General features: G+C 33.3%; 1 protein-coding gene across 2 annotated transcripts; it reads left to right on the top strand.

Moving 5' to 3' along the window:
- The first annotated feature begins 796 nt into the window (after window positions 1–796).
- Window positions 797–2,705, top strand: LOC128031838 (UPF0481 protein At3g47200-like). 2 transcript variants are annotated; one of them, XM_012609790.2, is made up of 2 exons: window positions 797–1,006; window positions 1,177–2,705. In XM_012609790.2, exon 2 carries the CDS (start codon window positions 1,189–1,191, stop codon window positions 2,530–2,532), a length of 1,344 nt encoding a protein of 447 aa, XP_012465244.1. In that variant the 5' UTR covers window positions 797–1,006; window positions 1,177–1,188; the 3' UTR covers window positions 2,533–2,705. The 2 variants fall into 2 exon arrangements, with proteins under 2 accessions (XP_012465244.1, XP_012465247.1); XM_012609793.2 differs by having other exon boundaries at window positions 798–1,006; window positions 1,180–2,705.
- Window positions 2,706–18,975: the final 16,270 nt, after the last annotated feature.

Raw genomic sequence — 18,975 nt, 5'->3', positions numbered from 1 at the left:
AAAAATTTTATATTTAGGTTCCAATCTTTAAAGAAAAAGTTTCTATTTAATTTTTAAAAGTCTTAACTTTTTTTATTTTTGTAAATAAAAAATAACGATTTCATAGGATGATTCATGAGGGAATTATCAACAAAATTATCTTCCTACAAAATTTCTTTAATCCTGATACGCAAGGAGTTAACACTCGACAAGCCATTTTAGCCAAAGCATCAACAGCCCGATTAGTCTCTAAGAACATAAGTCAAGAACTAACTTTCTTCCGAGGCCAAAAATTGTTGTATCCTCCTAATTAGTGCATTTTTTAAACCACCAAACTTGCTCTCACTGATATAGATCATGTTTTCGAGGTTATCCGATCCAATGATGATCTCGTTATATCCTTATTTCTGAACGATAAATAATCCATCCAGCAGATCCCATAACTCAACAGCCGCTGAAAAGCATTTCCCCCCAAAAAATTATAACCTAGGATCCACTCCCCTCTCTTGTTGCATGCACAACACCTGCAGCAAAAAGACCGGACACAGAATGAACAGCACCATCAGTAACTACATACTGGAAACGCCTCTTTCCTTATCAGATTACGTGGCCTTCTCTCATTCGTAGCTTTCGCTGTCCCTCCCATTATTATTAGAATTGATACTTAAATTGACATACGAAAGTAAACGTTATTATTAAAATCAGTAAAGGGAAAAATACATTAACCCTTTAATATATTAAATCCTTTAATATATTAAATATAGGAGACATTAACAGCTAACTAAATACATTTTAAGATTCAATTTATAAACACCCACCAATGCCACCTTCTCTTGGATCAGATTCAACCAACCTGATCCAAATTTGCATCTGTATAAATGCCCTTAGCCACTCTGATTGACTTCAAGGATTCACTTATTATCTAGTAACTATTTCTTCAACGTTTCCCTTCCATTTCTCTCCGTTTTCAAATCCAGGCTTCAGCAGCCAATTCTAGTATTGGAAGCCAAAGGTTATCGGATTCCCTGTAAGTTTTAAGTCTCTATGCGTATGATCTACAGTAGTCAGTAACATACTAGTACTGGTCTGGTCGGTAATAATGTTGCATGCCACATAACGATACTAAAATCATTTTTCATTCAATATATATAAAAACTTTATTGCTAACTTGATATGTATGTTTGATGCATGAAAAAGTAGGTGCAAGAAATGGCTCCAAGGAAGGGACAATTAGGTAACGCCCCATCGTTTGAGACAAAGAAAGATGAAGCATCCAATGATTCGGAAGTTGAGGATTTGGAGCGGGGGCCGGACCAAGGGTTTATCTACGAGGTCCCTAGGAACATTCGTCAAGCAAATCCAAAAGCTTACACTCCTCTATTAATTTCAATTGGCCCTCTTCATTATCGGAAAACAAGTTTGGCTAGCATGGCCAAGTATAAAGTGGATTATCAAGTTAAATTTCTTCAAAGGACTTCCGTTTCCAAGAAGGCATTGGAAAGTTTTTGGAGCTTCATTGAACGCAACGAGAAAAATATTCTCAACTGTTACGAGGCTTTAATCGATGAAGACGAGTTCGTAAAGATGATATTTTATGATGCACTGTTTATCGTGGAGCTCTTCTTGAGGAACTATGAGAAGGAAGTGGAAAAAAATTCGGACGTCAAAGACTTGTTGTTGAAAGAAACATGGTCCGCTGGTCTACGGAGGGATTTGATCTTACTTGAAAACCAGATCCCAATGTTCGTGCTTGAAGAACTGTATAAACCATATGAAAACCACAAACTAGCATCAGATGCTTCTGTTCCTTCTTTCCTTAAACTAGCTTGCTCCTACTTTGACATTCCATGGGACCCGCAGTTCGAGCATATAGAAATCCCACACTTCACCGCTTTGCAAAGATGCCATATGACCAAAACACAAAATCCATCATCCAAGACCAAGATCCCAACGTTAAAAAAAGTGTATGGTGCCGCAAGTTTGCAAGAAGTTGGTGTTCAGCTTATAGTTGAACCTAATCAAACTGCATGTTTGCTTGATATTAAATTTGAAGGCAAAAAGCTTAAAATCCCCAAATTGACAGTGCACTCCAACACTGAAGCTTACCTTCGGAACGTCATGGCGTTCGAGATGTGCCATTGTCCAGATGAAGCCTACGTTTGTGCTTACATAGAACTAATGAATTATCTCATTCAAAATGCCCAAGATGTAGAACGGTTAATAGAAAAAGAGATTTTAAGCAAGGAAGGCAAACACGAAGGAAGACTGGTTACCATAATAAACACGAATATAGTTGTGCAACGTATGATTAAGAAACTTATGGTGGGTATTGGGCAGCCATCTCCTGCATGCTACCGGGTAACCGCGAACCGATTGAACCAGCTTTATAAAGAGGCTCGGAAGCGCAAAGTGACATTATTCATCAAGGAGAATTATGGAATTCTGAAGCGTGTTTATTTCCCCAATCTTTGGAGAGGAACAGGGACTGTTGCAGCTTTTATGGTGGTCGTCTTCACCTTCATGCAAACCGTGTTGGCGTTTGTGAAAGATTAATTTTTAGTATTATTGTGCTGGTGTGCTTTCAATAAAAAATGAATGCCTACGCATTTGTATGTAATGAAAGTCGTGATTGAAGTTTTCATGGTTTTGCTTTTAGTTTGGCATTTGGCTAGGGTCAAATATTTTAGTGTATATTAAGTTTAATTATCATGCTAAAGTTAACATTATATGTCCTATCACCTAAATTTTCTATGTATGTAATCTTCAGTACCTGCTTGCACAAACCACACCATCTGCGTAACTTATCGTTGCTCCGTCACTCAACCCAACTCCTGGCCTCTTCGTCTGCATGCATCTATCTATATATCTTGTAAAGAAGGTTGAGGTTAAAGATGATGTGGACAACTTAAGGGAGGCACAGGTTGTGGATGGTAGTGATTTAGTGAATAAAGAAGGAAAAGAAAGAAGGGAGAAAAGAAAAATAAAGAAAATTTCATATGTCATTTAAAGTAAGTAATTAATATTCAGAAAAAATAAAAAGGAAGACAGTTCTTAAATACTTAGCATATTTGTCATGCCACGTCAGATAAACCTTACTTCGTTAAGGGTACTTAGCAATTAGGTGAACATTTTGTAGTAACCCCATAACCGTAGTGATGATTTTGTAAAATTTAAAAGTTAAGTGGTTGAAACATAATTTTAATTAAAATTTAAGGACGGTTGATGTAGCTTACCCTTAAAAGAAAATGATTTGTTGATTGTATAATTAGTTGCAGGTAGACCTGTCCATGGGCCGGGTGGCCCGGCCCGGCCCGACGACCCGCCCGAAATATGGGAGGGTTTGGGTAAAAATATAGGCCCGAAATATGGGCTTGGGCAAAATTTTAGGCCCGTTTAAGAAATGGGACTGGCCTCGGGCAAGATTTTTTTGGCCGGCCCGGGCCGAAAATATTAAATATATATTTTTTATTTTTAAAATATAATAGTTTTTTATTTTAAGTTTATTTACTTTCATTTCCTTGACTAGTGTTACAAAATAATAATAATAAAACATCAAGTTTGTTTTACTAATCAAATGTTAGATTTTGTTACAACAATTAATACAATTAATAATTTGATAAATTTACTAATCAAATGTTAGATTTTATTACAACAATTAATACAATTAATAATTTGATAAATTTACTAATCAAATTTTAGATTTTATTACAACAATTAATACAATTAACAATTAATAATTAATAATTTGATAATTTTACTAACAATTAATTTTAATAACAATTAGTTTTAATTTTATTAAAAAAATAATTTTAATTTTAATTAAAAACGGGCCGGGCCGGGCTCGGGCCCCATATTTTTTCGGGCCGGGCATAGGCAAAATCTCAGGCCCATATTTTGGGCCGGGCCCGGGCCTAGTAAACGGGCTGAAAATTTTTGTGGGCCCGGCCCGAACCCGGCCCGGCCTGGCCCATAGACAGGTCTAGTTGCAGGTTGTTTGTAATTTATTTTTTCAAAAAAGATTATATGAAATTGTGATTTTACGCGATCCATATATATCTTATTTTTACAAGTTTATGAAAACTTTATTATTAACCCGATAGCGTTAATAAATTAAATTGTAATATTTTCAAAAACCTTCAAATTAAATATAATGACATTTAGAATTTAATGCCGCGACCCCAAGACAGCAAACCAGCTTCACTCCTCGAAGACCAAATTACAAAATTATTCCATGGACGTCGCGATCTTGAGGTTGAATGTCACGATTTCAAAAGTTAGCGTCATGACATCCAAAAGTTAGCGTCATTCTTCTCATCATCTTAATATCATAAATTTTAGGATAAGGTTTTCCCATCAGATGACATTAATATCAAGAGACATTTGTCAGCCAAAAAAACTAATCAAAGGACATTTGATTAAACCATATAAAATAATTAAAACCTTCTAATTTAATAGCTCGTGCTTCGCACCGGGTATTGTAAATCATTAATAAATAAGTTTAGAAACAAATATTGTAAATCATTAATATATTTTTATATATTGCGACTTAAGTCTCCCTCCCTGTTTTATAACTACTCAAGCCTGCTTCTGGTAGTACATAGTGTTTATACTACACTTGAAAATGATTTAGGTAAAAGTTCTATATGTTGTTTAATTTCCAAAAGAAATATAAGGATTTAATTAAATTTTAAAAGTTTAGGGCTTAATAAAAAATTCAAATTTTTGGGAATTTAGTTAAAATATTTTAGAAAATTAATGAGAGTTAAAATTTTTAGAGATATAGAGGTCAAGGAACAACATATTGTAAAATGGGGTTGATGCCATTTTTCATTACATTTTTTAATCATAAATGCTACTATTTTTCCTAGTGAAACCATTATGTTTATTGCTTTTGAAAAAAAAAGGATAATAGAAATTTTGCCCATAAACTTGATAACTAGGTTTACTTTGGTACTTATACTCTTTTTATCCATTTTGACTCCTGAACTTGACAACGAGTTTCATTTTGGTTCCTAAATTTGAAAAATATAAAAGTTTGATGACGTAACTTTGAGATATCATTACTTGAAAATTAAAAAAATTATATAAATATTTAAGTGATAACGTGGTACAATCTTTGAGTGCCACATACAATGTTCTAATAATCGGACTGTTGTTGAACCATTTAGACCACTAGTCTCAGTTCAATCGGTTTGATCGGTTCAACTGTTATACCAACTAATTAAATAAACAATTAAAATTCATAAAATAAAATAAAAAGGATTAAATTGGTTCAACTATTAGTTTTCATCTCAATTTTCGATTTTTATCGGTTCTGAAAATTTTTAATTCAATCGATTTAATCCATTTGTTTAGACCAATATAACAATTGGTTCTCTATCAAATGGGTCCATATTGATTCCCTGTAAGTTTTAAGTCTCTATGTGTATGATCTACAATAGTTAGTAACATTTTGCAACATAAGTCTCACCTCTCGTGTTTTAGTACATAGTGTTTATACTACACTTGAAAATGCTTTAGGTAAAAGCTCTACGTGTAGTTTAATTTCCAAAAGTTAATAATAATAATAATGATGATGATGATGGTTTAATCAAATTGTAAAAAAAGTAGGGTTTAAGAAAAAGTTTCAAAAAATTGGGAAATTTAGTTACAATTTTAAGAAGATTAGAGTTTTAAAAATTTTAGAAATTTACTTGAAATTTTTAGAACTTTTAGAAAATTTAATTAGATTTTTTTAAATTTCATGGACTCATTAAATATTTTAAAATTTTAAATTTAAAAGATATAATGGAAATTTTTCTTAGTGCCAATTTGTACATTTTTATTGTTTTTTCTTATGACATGGTCAACAAAATTGCAAAACTTTAAGAAATAACCGAAAGTTGTTTTTGCAAAACCACGTGAATCACCTAACCCATCGGTTACTTTGGGTATTGTCAACTTTTTTAAAAAAATTATAAAAATTATAAAGTAATTCAACACTTTTTGAAAAGAAATTATAAAATAATTATTTAACTTGTCAACTTCGCTTTTTCTTTTGACTTTCATTAACTATTGTTAATTAAATAACAAAAATGTCACGTTTTAAATTAACATAATAATAAATTTAATTTTTAATAAAATAATTTCCAATAATTACGCATTTATGTACCTTTTCTATGCTTGAGAAGATATCATAAAAGAATTTAATTTTTTAAAATAAAAAATAAAAAATTTCATAATTTATAAGAAGTAATAAATTAAGATTTATTATCCATTCTTTCATTTTATCAACATAAAATAATTGAAAAAGTTGTGTTGTTTTCAATTTTTTACAAAAAGAAATTCAATTTCGTTTTTATATCACTTCTACCGATTAGAACACTCCATTTCAAGTTCTATTTTAATGTAAATTTCGATTGGCGCCAGTGTTCACTAGTTAATTTTGCTATTTTTGGAATTATAGTGTATCAATCAATACAAAAAAAAAGATTAAAATTTAATTTTTATAGAATAAAAGAAGAAGAGTAAAGAACAAAAGAACATGGGAGAACAAAAATGTGAGCGTATTTTATTGATTAATGAGAACAATTTATAATGTTTCTCTAAAATTTATATTTATAGATATAAGAAGTATAAATAAAATAGAATTGTACTTCCAATGAAATATAACTTGTCAACTTTGCCTTTGCTTATTTATTTTCATTAACTATTGTTAATTAAATATAAAATGTTACGTTTAAATTAACATAATAATAAATTGAATTTTAATAAAAATTTTCCAATAATTACACATTTATATTGTTTGATAAAAAGTATTGTTGTTGCTATAAAATTGTATGAATTGTTTTAATAGGAGCTAATAGTTTTATTTTTAATTTATTCTATAAATATAGTATTAAAGATGGATAACCAATTCTTTGTATACACATTTCGAGGGGGTAGTTTTACAAATAGCAAATGGTTGTATATTTGAATCTCGTCATCAAATAGAAATAGGGTTCAACAAGAATATAAAAGTCGATGATGTGAAACAGAAGATTTGTGCAAAAATTACTCGACGTTGTGGGAGGAGAATGTCTAGGCTATTCTACAAATTTCCAGTTTCGTAAAATTTATGCAAATATAAGGAGATGGAACTTATAGATGATGATGGCGTAGAGACTATTATCACACTTTGTCGCTCACTTGGGAACATTTAACCAGTTGAGTTGTTCACTGAGTTAGCAGATGTTGAGCCCACTTAAAATATCACTCCATTAAATGAACAATATAGAGTTCAAGACCCAAGGTTCTGATAGCATCTACCAATAGGCGGTCATTTGTACACAAATTTGAGTTTGATCTAAACATTGGGTAGGTAGAATTGTGCGATTATGAAGCAACATCGACATGAGCCAAGAATTCACACAATGTTCCGACTGTGTATAACAACCCTAATCCAGGTTCTTGTTTATAGATGCATCAGTTGGTGATTGGTACCGATGCAGATGGTGAAGATGGACCCGATAATGATGGTCGCTACGACCACAAGGGTGAATATTTTAGTGGCCCTAATACCAATGAGCTCTCGGATAATATCGATGATGAAGGCGTAGATGATGATGATAATGTATATGCCCCTTCACTTGAGAACCCTACTCGAGCCATTTTCATACGCAATAACCTTGGGGTCCACATGTTGAGCGTAAATCTTGATGTTCCACATGCATCTGAGTTCTCTGATTACCTAAATTTGATGCCTACGAAATGGTTGGCAATAGATATCAAATCAAAAGAGTTGATAATGGGTCAACAATTTGCAAATAAAGAGAAATGCATATTTGCCATCAAGTGGTATAGCATGAAAACGTCGATGGGCTACAAAGTTGTTATATCTAAACTAACATTATATATTGGGAGTGTTAGAGGTTTGTAGAAGGTTGTTGGTGGCAGGGACGAGTTGTATTGATCTAGAGGTCACAACTGTGGGAAATTCAAAATTTAGGCCTCATACATGAACTTCTGGATGTATTACATAAGACCATCGGAAACTTGATGTGAAAAAAATCTGTAACTACATCATGCCACTGGTGAAAGACATGCCCATCATTCCTATATCGGTCCTGATTGTCAACATGCAATCTTGATTTCAGTACAGAATGTCATACAGGAAACCATGGTAGGCCAAACAAAAGATATTGAGTAATTGTACGGAGATTGTGATGCGTCTTACAGTGAATTGCATGGGTGGTTATCCGTAATGTAGTAGTATGTGCTAAGGATTATTATTGACTTACAAACTATAACGATCTGATTTCTAGTGGTATCGAAAAATGTGGTTTCAAGACCCATTTTCGTAAACCAAATCCATAAATATTAAATAGGAAAAGACTTGAGGACTTAAATTGTAATTATCCAAAGGGCCAAAATGGTTAATAAATCATTTTTAAGTATTCTATAGTGGATGGCAAGATGGTATTTGATTAAATAAGTAAACTTAAGATTAATTATAATTAAAGCATAATTAACTAAAGTTAATCAAACATTAAATCATGTATAAAAGTGAGAATTTGGTGGAAATAAAGAGAAAATATATCATCTTTCTTCTTCACCTAAAATTTCCACCATTTTTTAATTAAAGAAACCTTCCAAGCTTGAAACATTTGGCCATAATTTGGTAAGCTTATTTAGGCCCTTTTTCTTGTACTTTTTTTATAGATTTGAGGTCATGAGAGCTTAATTTAGCTAGCTCATGTAACAATGTAAGAAATTGTTAAAGTTTTAGAAAGCTTCTATTGTTGAGAATTGAATGATTTAGGTGTTAAATTGATAGAAATTAAACTTAGTTTAAGAAAAATGAGTAAATTATAAAGCTTAATTGATGGTTTCGTACATTATAGACCAAATTGAATCAAATGAAAAATTATCACAAAATTTCAGTAGGAATAGGAAGTAGGAGGTCCCTAATGATTAAATGTGAAATCGAATTTCAATTTGGAGGTCTAAATCAGAAGTTATGCTTGTCTCAATTTTTGAGACTAAATTGAATAAAATACAAAATGTGTGTGACTTTGTAATTGAATGTGATTTGATATGGAATTTGAAATTCTTTATTGTTGGATTATTACTCATAGCTAAAGACGATTTGAGGCTGTCGAGAGGGAAAGAAAAGGCAAAACCTGACGTCGAGCGACTCGAATTTTTGATTTGTATTTCTATAATTTGAATCAATCTATTTATTGCACATTCATGATGTTTTGCTTGGTACAATACTGAGGTGAGTTTAAAATAGGTACTGGAATTGAATTGGTATGATTTTGATAAATTATAGAGATAAATGACTAAATTGAATAAAATGAAAAGTAGTCTAACTTATGATTTATGATATTATGTATGAAATTAAGCAGAAACATGATATTTGAATTGATGAAATGATAAGTTGATGATATATTAAGAATGAAATAATGAGAAGATTTATAATGAAATTAAAAAATTGGTTACCTTATTAATTGTTTAGGTAGAGTCGGATATAATTGGCATCTCATAAGATAGATTGAGTATGGGTTACTTTGACTATATGTTGATGAGCGCTGGACGTATTTTCTTTCGGATGTTCAGATGAGTGTAGGGCACAACTTTTATTTCAATTATATTGATGAGCACTAGACACAATTTATTCACTTCGAATGTTCCGATTAAACACTGAATGATAAATTGGTGTGCTGATTTGGATTCATGTACCTGTTCGAGTCTGAGTCATATTAACAGGGAATATAAATTGTGACTTGGTTGATTGATACTTAAAGATAATTAAAAGTTATTACGTAGTATTACATGTTTTATAAATGATAGTTGATTACCGATAGCATTTGAAAGACTATGTGAACCAGCTAACGAGCCTAAGGGCCGATATGGTTAGACAAGGAATGATTGATTCAATTTTGAAATTGTAATGTGGATTTTGTTGAATGTGTTAAAACTATAACATCCCAAGTTTCACTGGTTGACCAAAGAATCACAGCGTTACCTACAGACATTTATAATGGTACACAATATCTTTGAAAAATAGAAGTGTTTCACGGTACACCACTCTATAGTAAAAACTCATTGAATTGTCGTTTGGCGAAATATGGATTTTGTGATTTTGATAATATTGGTGGTATGCCACAGTTGAAATTTTTGGCGAAATGCTACAATATTCATTTCAAACGTTGCAACGGTCATAAGTACAAACCAAACTGAAAAAATACAATGTTTTTTTTAGGTTAAGGTATTTTTGGAACTATATGCTACACTACCCTGATAATTACATGTTACAAAACAATAAAATAGGCAGCTAACAAAAGAAGTCTCTTTCTGGCTAAGTCCTTTCAAGAATAGTCCACCCATACTTAAAACACTTGAAAATGGGGAAAAAAAGAAGCGAGTGAGTTTAAAAGAACTTAGTGAGTTTCGAGATAAGGAACGACCATTCGATCAAGTGAACACAATATGTTAAAACAACTTAGATAGTTTATATTATACAACTTACAGGCGTACATAACCTAACACTTACGTAATATATGTTGGAAGATAAATAGCGCTAGAGAAGTACTGTTAGATAGCGGGTATTATCCGCGTCTAAGAACTAGTCTTTGGTGAGTACGTGTCATTATTAACTTCTATTTGCATGCAATATTTAACTACCCATTTACAATAGAATCCAACGTAACTGCATACAGTTCATGCAAGAACACTTATAAACATTCATACACATTGATACGCCCTTCCTTATGCTAGCTTTTGATCCTTTAAACACTCTAAAAAGCTAACATTCCATTTTCACGATATTGTTCTGTGTAGCTAGTAATTTGATTAACCAATCGAACCCCCACAAATCCTCGTTAACTCGAACACTCACGTATTCCCTCGCAAGGCTAGGGCCTTTCACCAGTCTTGATTTGCATTCATATGCAATACCAGAGGTGAAATAATCAGTTTCTCCATTTTATTCTCCCATCATTATACTGATAAAATTGTTCTCAATGTAAAATTGTTCACATTCATATAAAATGCTTATAAACTATTTATAGAATATAGATAACCCTTTAAAACAAAAAATTAAAATCTAATAATAACCAATGACTCTTGACCTTTCATTCTCCTAAACAAAAACTACTAATTTAAACCCATTAAAAAAACAACATAACTCTTGACCTTTCAACTCTTGACCTTTCACTTACATAACTCTTAACTTTTCATTTAAGTTTATTTAACAAAACTCCCCTGTAAACTTAAATGCTTCTGCCATCCTCAATGCCGATTAATTTCTTGTAGTTGTCGAAGAGTACCATCGGTAGCGGTTTTGTGAAGATATCCGCGACTTGGTCTTGACTTGCCACGTGCACTAATTTCACACTTCCTTTCTTTACATGATCTCGGATGAAATGAAAATGAATGTCAATGTGTTTGCTTCTCTCATGATTCACTACGTTCTTTGCCAAATCAATCACTGATTTATTGTCAACTCCTGTCTCAGTTGCACCAAGTTGTTGTTGCTCCAACTCGTCCAACAAATTTCTGAGCCATATAGCATGACACACACACCAAGATGCTGCCACATATTCAGCTTCACATGTCCAGAGTGTCACGATTGGTTGCTTCTTTGAAAGCCAAGTAAACATCGTGTTACCCAAAAAGAACACATATCCCGGTGTACTTTTTCGATCGTCTAAATCTCCACACCAATCACTGTCGGAATACTCAATCAACTTGTAATCTTCCATATTTGAATAAAATAACCCGAGTGACACCGTTCCTTGAATGTACCATAGGATTCGCTTCAACGCCTTCCAATGTGAATAAACCGGTTCCTCCGTGAATCGACTTACAATGCCAACACTTAGCGAAATGTTAGGCCTTGTGCAAGTGAGATAGCGAAGGCTTCCCACCAAACTCTGGTATTTGCTCGGGTCGACTTGTTCTCCTCCATCGAATTTCGAGAGTTTTACACCTGGATCCATTGGTGTTGATACCGGGTTGCAGTGTGCCATCTTGTATTTCTTCAAAATTTCCTTTGCATATGCCTCATGTGACACAAAAATACCTTTCTCTTCTTGTCTAACCTCCAAACCAAGGAAATACTTCATTAAACCCAAATCTGTCATCTCGAATTCTTGTGTCATCTTGCTCTTAAAATCTAGTATCATCTCACCATTGTTCCTCATAAAAATGAGGTCATCGACATAAAGAGCAACAAATAACATATTACCTCCATTCTTCTTCACGTAGAGGGCATGTTCATAAGGACATTGTTTGAACCCGTTCTCCTTGAAGTATGTATCGATACGATTATTCCATGCCCACGGTGCTTGCTTCAACCCGTAAAGTGCCTTATTCAATTTCAGCACCTTCTTCTCCTCTCTATTTTTTATGTACCCGGGTGGTTGTTCGATGTAGACTTCTTCTTCGAGCACACCATTCAAGAATGCTGACTTGACATCCATTTGAAATATCTGCCATTTAAATTGAGCTGCTTGTGCAAAGAGCAATCGGATTGTCTCCATTCTTACAACGGGAGCAAATTCCTCGTCATAATCGATCCTCTCCTTTTGCTTATATCCCTTTGCAACAAGTCGTGCCTTGTACCGTTCTAACTCACCTTGAGCATTCATCTTTCTTTTGAACACCCACTTCACACCAATGGGCTGACTTCTTTTCGGTAATTCTGTTAACTCCCATGTGTTGTTACGGTCAATTGCTTTAATCTCCTCGTCCATAGCAGTTTGCCACTTCTTGTCTAGCACTGCCTCTTCAAAACTTATATTCTCAAAATCTGCAAACTTCACATTTTTGGTTGTTGCGGTTCATCTTCATCATCGATAGTTTTAGTTGGTGTAGCAATTGATGATCCTCCATCTTTGATGATAACCTCCGTTGAGTTATTCCAATCCCACTCGCTTGCTTCATTGAATCGTACATCACGACTTACCACAACCTTCTTACTTATCAAGTCGAGTAGCTTGTATCTTTTGTTTTCTCATCATACCTAATAAAAATAAACCTTTTGCTTTTGTCTTCGAGCTTCGTTCTTCGCTGATCCGGCACATGTGCATAGGCCTCACTACCGAATACCTTGAGTTGAGAAACTGATGGTTTTTGTCCACTCTAAGCCTCTTGTGGTGTTTGATCATCCAACTTCGCATGTGGACATCGATTTTGCACATAGATGGCACATTGCACGGCTTTCGCCGAAAATTCCTTCGGCATTTTCTTGCTCTTGAGCATTGATCGAACCATGTCGAGAATAGTCTGATTCTTCCTCTCGGCCACACCATTTTGTTGGGGAGAGTACGGTGCGATTAGGAACCGTCTTATGCCTTGCTCCTCACAATACTCCATGAAAGCCGTCGAAGTATACTCGCCACCTCTACCAGATCGTACAGATTTGATGTGTCTACCAGTTGCTTTTTCCACCATCACTTTGAACTTCTTGAACACCTCGAATGCCTTAGATTTTTCTTTAAGAAAATAAACCCAAGTTTTTCGTGAAAAATCATCGATAAAAGAAATGAAATACCTTTTACCACTAAAAGATTCGGGGGTGATTGGTCTACATATGTTGGTATGAATCAATTCGAGAAGTTGCTTAGCCCGATATTCTGCTTTCTTTTGAAACGAAATTCTCGCATGCTTGCCAAGCACACATTCTTCACAAAATTTTCCCTCATAGTCCATGTCTGGTAGCCCATGCACCATGTTCTTCTTCACTAACTCGTTTAGACCACCATAATGTAAGTGGCCAAAACGGAGATGCCATAATGACACCTTGTCTTCAACGTCGACTCGCAAACATTTTCCTTGAAAACTTTTCAAATTCAACTTGTACATGTGATTTCTCTCCATTTCAACTAGAGCGACCAAACGCCATTCCTTATCTTTCAAGTGTAACACCCGATCTTTCATAAATACCGAATAACCTTTTTCCATGAGTTGCCCCATACTCAAAATGTTGCTTTTAAGGTCTGGTACGTAATACACATCTTGGATTGACCCAACTAACCTATCTTGTTGTAAATAACAAACGGTACCTTGGCCTTTTACCTCAACCTTTGATGCATCTCCAAATGACACATGTCCCATTTCAACCTTTCGCATCTCTTTGAATAAGTGCTTATGCCCGTACATATGGTTACTTGCACCCGTGTCAAGGTACCATACCATGTTGTTGTTGTTGTTGACTTCGTTGTGTGCCATCAAGAGAAAACCTTCTTTTGCCTTCTCATTTTCCGTGGTTAGGTTGGTTGTCTCTTCCACCTTTTTTGAGATGGGACATTCTTTCGCGAAATGTCCTGCCTTACCACAATTGTAACACTTATCAGAGTTACAATCCTTCACATAGTGACCATATTTGCCACACTTGTAGCACTCGACATTGGAATAATTCGACCATCTGCCTCTTCCACGACCACGTTTTCTTCCACGCCAATTTTTTTGGTTTGAATGCTCCTTCTCCTCATAATTCCCTTCTTGACGATGACCTTTTCCACCACGACCATTTCCTCGATCTCCACGACTACGGCCTCTACCTCGAAAGCTTTGAGAATAGAGAACTTTTTCGTCTTTGATTGATGCCTTGGTTTGAAGTGCTTGCTCGAGTGCCTCCTCTTTCTTCTTCTTCTTATGTTGTTCATGTGCCTCGAGAGAACCGGCGAGTTCATCGACTGTGAGCGTTGCTAGATCTTTTGACTCTTCTATGGCACATACAACATTCTCGAAATTGTCAGTTAACGATCTCAAAATCTTCTCCACAACTCGTGCATCGGTTAACGCTTCTCCGTTTCGGTTGAGTTGGTTCACCACGGTTTGAACACGAGTGATGTAGTCGGAGACACCTTCCGATTCCTTCATCTTCATGCCTTCCAACTCACCACAAAGGGTTTGAAGGCAGACTTGTTTAACTCGGTCAGCTCCTTTGTACACCTTTGCTAAAATGTCCTACGCTTCTTTTGAAGTTGTCATACTTGCAATCTTTTCAAAGCCCGACTCATCAACAGCTCGGAATAACATGTACAATGTCGCCTTATCTTTCAATCGCATTTCTTTCAACGCCTTGTTTTGAGCCGCCGTATATCCCGCAGTAGTTGTTGGTTCGATGAAACCTTCTTGGACCACCTCCCAACCATCTTGAGACCCGAGCAGAGCTTTGATTTGGATGCTCCAATTCTCATAGTTCACCTTTATTAGTCGAGGCAATGGCACATTACTAGTCACACTCTCCATAGCTCAGATACTAATTTGATAAAATTGTTCTTAATGTAAAATTTTTCACATTCATATAAAATGCTTACAAAATATTTATAGATTATAGATAACCCTTTAAAAAAAATTAAAATCTAATAATAACCAATGACTCTTGACCTTTCATTCTCCTAAACAAAAACTACTAATTTAAACCCATTAAAAAAACAACATAACTCTTGACCTTTCAACTCTTGACCTTTCACTTACATAACTCTTAACTTTTCATTTAAGTTTATTTAACATATACCACATCAGTCGCCTCCATTACCCCTTTTCACCTTTTGAGATACTGAGCTTGTACACCAAAGAAGGAGTATTCATTTCACTCAAACATGCACATTTATTTAAGCTTTATTTTCATAGTTTACCATTCAAAAAATGCACATGCAATGTCACACATAATAGTCATTGAATGGCTCATATAGGTTGATAACTTTCTTTTTATAAGGTTAATTTGTTACAGGAATTAACTTTATGCAGGTTCCACAACACTTAGAGTAGTGACTACTTTACCTAGATAGATGGTATTATTTTTAAGTAGGTTTGAATATTCATTAAACAGAATGTGAAATGAAACACACCAGGGATCTTCAAACAAAACTTTATCTATGCAACGGGTTCTTTCCCTTTCAAACTAGGCCCTTCTCATGTTTCTTTAAGCTAAAATAATCAAACACTACTATTAATATACATAAACAATTGAAACTTTAACAAAAAATAAGAATTAGTAACACGCAATCATTTATTCAAAAGGAAATTTCCTTTTGTCTAGTAGTTCTGGTAAAACCCTAATAAATGATTCCCACTACCCAATCATTTCCTAGTATTAAATTAAAGAAAGTCTCAATTATTTACCAACACCTGGCTTGGAAATGGTAGTTTCTACACAACAATTGGTTCCTTCTACAAATGAAGAACACTCTAAGTTTTTTCTTCGGAAATAACGAATATGAATAGAGAAAAAGAAGGTAAAGTCCTTTCTCCATTTTTATTTTGTCCTATTTATAGGAAAATTTTAATCTATATTCCACTGTAATCAGGGTCTCTAATCACAAATCATGCATACACGATTCCACTAATTAATCACATCATACGAGGCTCTCTAGGTTTCACGTACAATAACATGCTCTTTTCTTAAGGTTTGAAACATAACTAATACGTGTCCCACTTGCTGCTAGTTCTAAAATAGACTAACGAGTTCACAACACTAGAATTTCACAGGTGGTGGATTCACTAGCAGAAGGGTCCACTAAAACAAATAACTCGCCAAATGTGTAAATATTTTTAAGGGTGGAGTGATCTAGAAACTAAGAAAAATGGATGGATTAGGACCAAATTGAAAAGGGGAAGAATTTTGAGGGACTAAATCGTAATTTTACCAAATTAAGTGATGACTCAAAGATGGAATTTTAAAATATCTTAAAGGGCAAAATGGTCATTTAGAAGAGAGAGAAATCTAGAAGATAATGATGATGTTGGAGATATTTTAGATTAAATAAATAAATAAATAAATATTAGTTATTAATATTTTAGTTTGATTTTTAAATAATATTTTATTATTTTATTATTTTATTGTTTAGTATATATATGTGGAAAGAAAGGTTAAAAAAACAAACCAACCAACCCATCATCTTCCATGCATCCAACGTGAGGAGAAGAGAGAAAGAAAGAAAGTTTTGCTTTCTTTACAATTTGGTCCCTCCTTCAAAAAAAGTTACCATTTTCACCTAAAAATCAAAAGAATTTCCATATCCATCAAGAGAGAAAGATAACAATGAGACTATGGGGAGCTAGAATATCAAGTTAGATTCAAGAAATAGAGGCTGGAGGAGAGAGAAAATCAAGTTAAAGATTGAAATCAATTGAGCAAGGTAAGAGCATAAAGATTTCAATATATTTTGAGTTTGATATTATTGAAAAAGTATGAAATTGATGTTAATGTAGGGTTTTATTATATAAGGATTTATGTTCTTGATATGTTAGTGAAGAGAAAATAAGAGAAAGTGATGAGAAATAGTATAGAGAAGGAAAATAAGAGTGTTATAAACTTAATAATCAATATTTTGCACTAAAACAGTTTTGGACAGTAGCAGTAGGTTAACTTTGAAAAATCACCATAAATTTTGAAAATCTAATTAGAGGATGAATAAAATATGAAATTAAATCTTATTGAGTCTAGTTTCTTATAGAAGAAACGGTGTAAGCAATAGAATTGTAAATCATGAGTTATAATAAATTTTGTGAGACAAGGTCAGAATGATTTCGGGTTCCCCTGTACTGACTTTGGAAAATCATCAAAAATTGGATAAAAATAATTAGAGGCTTAAATTTATATTTTTAAATCCTTAATGAGTCTATTATCAATAGAAACAAACAGAAACATCATTAGAATTCGGTACGAGGAGATAATTAATTTTTAGTGAAGAAGGGTCAGAACTGTTAGACAGCAGAATAGGGATGACTTTAAAGAATAAACTGTACTTATTGGCTAAGGAAAAAATTTTGAAAATTTTATGGTAAGAACATATGTGAGTATAATTTCAGATAAAATTTACGGATCTTAATTTTTAGTTCTGTATCTCAAGATATAAATAATTTAGTGACTACGACTCAAGTGGACAGCTTTGAATGAATATATATAAGTAAATGGTGAAATTATATATAATATTACCTATAAGCATGTTATATACATTAAGGATGTGGAATGGAGAGGAGGAGGAGGAAAATATATGATTATTTAACTAGCATGAGTTTTCATTAAAAATGACCAATTTACATGTTTTAGGTTCAGGGACTAAATTGAACAAATGTGAAACTTTAAGGGTAAATTTGTAAAAATGTCAAAAAGTGGCCAAATTGCATTAAATGGATTGGTTATTTATCTAAATTACAAATTTGAATGAAATTTAGAACAATATTGGGTGGAAATATGAGAAAAATAGAAAATTTCCAAAATGTTCCTGAATTTTGGTAATTCTGCAATTTAGTCCGGTGAGCTCGTATGAGCTATATTCTATATAATTTTAATTGAAGTGAATGCTATTTGGTAATGAATATTATATATATGTGTGTGTGTTTATTATTGGAATCAATTATTATTGGTAATATGTATAATTATTTGATGCATTTAAATGATTATCGGAAGCTCGATTGGGTTGGAAGCTTGTTGGAGATATATCACATTATCCATTGGTTCTATTGGTAATTTTGGATGATTTGATTTAGTTATAATGACTTGTATAAGTTAAATTGGTTAATGTTAGCTCATAAATGTTTTGATTATAATTGGTCATAAATATGAATGCTTGATGAAATGAAATGTCTGAAAATTAATTTATAAACTCCGGTAATGCTCTATGTAACACTCCTAACCCGTATACGTCGATAAATTAGGGTTACGAAGAGTTACCAAATAAAACGCAACTTAACACAGACATTCAGTAGAATTCAAGAATTTTACATTTATATTAAATTAGTCAAATATGAAGTAAGTATAATTATAAATTTTACTTTAACCTTTTATAACAAAACATAACACTTCAGTTCAGTTAAACTGTAAGAAAAATAAGCTAGTTTCATATGGCTATTAATTATATATATACAGTACATTAAAGTACAACTCCCAAAATTTAAACGTTTTAATACTGAGATAGTAGATAGAGTGATGATCTTCGCTAACAATCCCCGAGTCTGCAGCTTGGTTTTTAACTAAAAAACAAATGGACAAAAACAATCAAAGTAAGCTTTTATAGC

Source organism: Gossypium raimondii, chromosome 13 (assembly GCF_025698545.1).
Source record: "Gossypium raimondii isolate GPD5lz chromosome 13, ASM2569854v1, whole genome shotgun sequence".
NCBI classification, from domain to species: Eukaryota; Viridiplantae; Streptophyta; class Magnoliopsida; order Malvales; family Malvaceae; genus Gossypium; species Gossypium raimondii.
This window is presented reverse-complemented; position numbering and strand designations above follow the sequence as displayed.

Bases quoted from the DNA above. Each gene is read 5' to 3' on its own strand.
- LOC128031838 (XM_012609790.2), top strand. From the start codon at position 1,189: ATGGCTCCAAGGAAGGGACAATTAGGTAACGCCCCATCGTTTGAGACA.